Raw genomic sequence first — 2,388 nt, forward strand, 5'->3', positions numbered from 1 at the left:
CTATAGCTATCAAATATCAAATAACAAAAATAAAAGTTACCTAAGACAATAAAAGATAAAACCAATAGTTAATTGATTTACCTTTCATTTTCCTTGATGACACTTTCAAGCTGTAGTTTCATCTCACCCACCTGTTTCTGAAAGAATAAAATATGGTGTCGCAATACATTTTCCAGACAATCAGCTCTCCATTAAGTCGACCACTCATGTAAGCAATCAGATTCTGACACTGGTCTAGTGTCAGATTAGAAAGACTTATTCCTTATTTCTAACAAAGGGATAATTAATATGGATAGTTTACTAATAAGCAGAATATAATAAAACATTCATTTTAAATAGAATATAAATAAAATAGAAAGATTTTATGTAACACAGTGAGAAATATTTATAAATGTAATTCCTATGACTTGTAGCTGTGAAAAACAGATGAAAGATATTCCGGAGTATGTCACTATAACAAATACCAGATGGTTCCTGTATCTTGAACGTATATCTTAGTTAATTCACCTCAGTTTAGTGAAGCCCATATAAGCATATGTATTTTTCTAGTATTTCAGAAGGTAAAATGCTAACAGTAAGAAGAAAATAGAGGTCTTTTTTAGCAGTCATTCATTCAGTCTCTGATTCACCACTTTCATTAACTATCTAAACTCTCTGTACCATACAAGGCTGCTAAGGTAAACAGACATGCTCACTGAAAAATAGTAGGAAAGATGGTTAAAAAAAAAAAATCACCTAACTAAAATACAAGGAAGAATAAAATGCACACTAGAAAGGGAATTACATGAAGGTCTGATTAATGCTCTCTGAAGGAGTAAAAAGATGTTAGGATTTCAAAAGAAAAGAAAGAGCATTTAAAGTTGGTGAAAATATGAGTAAAAGCAAAATAGCAAAAAATAAGTAGTCAACTCTCAGTAAGTGTGAATGAGCAAGTGGAGAGCATACACACACACACCCCCCCTCCCCCGAAAAAAAACCCTGAATTTACATGTAAAAGCATGCAAAATCTCACTTAAAACTGTAATCAATTCATGATTGTGTATTAGTCTTGATTGTGCTTCCTAGGCTAAAGGAGAGAAGCTTATCCTGGAGTACACCTTCACAACGGACGGGTGGAACAGGCAGTTCTCCAAGCCTTTTTCTCTCCCTTTCAACCAGAGAAGATCAAGGCAGCTTGGTCTAGGAGATCAGAATAGTGAATGCTAACTATAAATTTGGTTTGAAAGGTGAACTTTTCCAAAGTCCCCGTTATGCCTGAAACAATTAAACCAACATGAATTAATTCACTACCAGATAATTGAGCACTGGCCATATATGGACCGATACAGTGAGAGAGAAAATTGGAAAGACAGGTACAGGGTTTTGAGAATGCCATGGCAAGAGGTTTGGATTTATTGTAGCAATTATGTTGATTTTATAATTTTTAAATAATTTTTTTTTCCCTGAGATGGCGTCTCACTCTGTCTCTTAAGCTGGAGTGTTCTCGAGAGCATGATCACAGCCCACTGCAGCCAATAAACTCATCTTTAAAAGTTGCAAAACTATCAGTGCATCTTAAAGAATGTTTATTACTCTTAAATAATTATGTAAGATATATACTCATTAGCTAAGACTAAAGATGGATTGTAACACTCTCACTATAAATTCCTTACTGTAAAATATTTCAAAATATTTACATTTGGAAGGAAGTGAAATCCACACAGTATTTCTCACATCATCAAATTTTTCCCTTCTATTTATATTTTTTGGCAAAAAATCGTCCATATAGAGAATTGCAGTGCTACTTTTCCTGCTTTGGAGATAGCACTATTTTTTGACTAGGTCAATAAGTCATAAGAACTAGTACTTCTAATCAATCACATCTATCTGAGCAACCATTCTTAGATGTCAACATTTTTTTTTTCTCTAAAAGAAGGAGCAATTATTTTTATCATCAAAGACTCTTAGGCTTTCTAGCATAGTTTATTTCTCTCTTGTAATTAATTCAGTGATCACCCTCTGGCGGTAAAGAATGCAAAATGGAAAAACAAACTTAAACATCTTAGTTAAAATGGCTTATTAAAGAAATACATGAATCAGATTATAAAAAATTTAAAAGAATTTAATTTCAAGATAGTTAGCTATCCTATGTTATAACAACCAAAGTACATAATATGTTATTATAGGAATTTAGAAAGAGTAAATTCAGCAGAAACCTTAAATTCACTAGTCCTGAAAACAAAAAGAAAATATCATTTGTGCAAAAGAGGGCTTTCCGTTGCTCTTTAATTGTCAGCTAGGAAGATTAAAAGACATTACTGTGCTTGTCCTAAATTTAAATGACTACAGGCTAAGAAATACACAGTAAAGACCAGGAAGACTTTATGATAAAAGACACTATAATTTTAA

At 32.4% G+C, this 2,388-nt stretch overlaps 1 protein-coding gene across 2 annotated transcripts in view; it reads right to left on the minus strand.

Moving 5' to 3' along the window:
- The window catches only part of SCLT1 (sodium channel and clathrin linker 1), a 249,958-nt gene that overhangs the window by 148,012 nt on the left and 99,558 nt on the right, over nt 1–2,388 (minus strand). Inside the window, exon 5 of one of the 2 annotated variants that reach the window (XM_011996446.1) lies at nt 242–1,254. The exons of the other annotated variant lie outside the window; for it this stretch is intronic. Within the exon in view, the coding sequence (XP_011851836.1) occupies nt 1,249–1,254 (6 nt within the window). The 3' untranslated portion in view covers nt 242–1,248. Of the gene's footprint in view, nt 1–241; nt 1,255–2,388 lie in introns of those variants that run through there. 2 annotated transcript variants of the gene reach the window in all.

The sequence above is a fragment of the Mandrillus leucophaeus genome, unplaced genomic scaffold, assembly GCF_000951045.1.
Source record: "Mandrillus leucophaeus isolate KB7577 unplaced genomic scaffold, Mleu.le_1.0 Scaffold513, whole genome shotgun sequence".
NCBI classification, from domain to species: Eukaryota; Metazoa; Chordata; class Mammalia; order Primates; family Cercopithecidae; genus Mandrillus; species Mandrillus leucophaeus.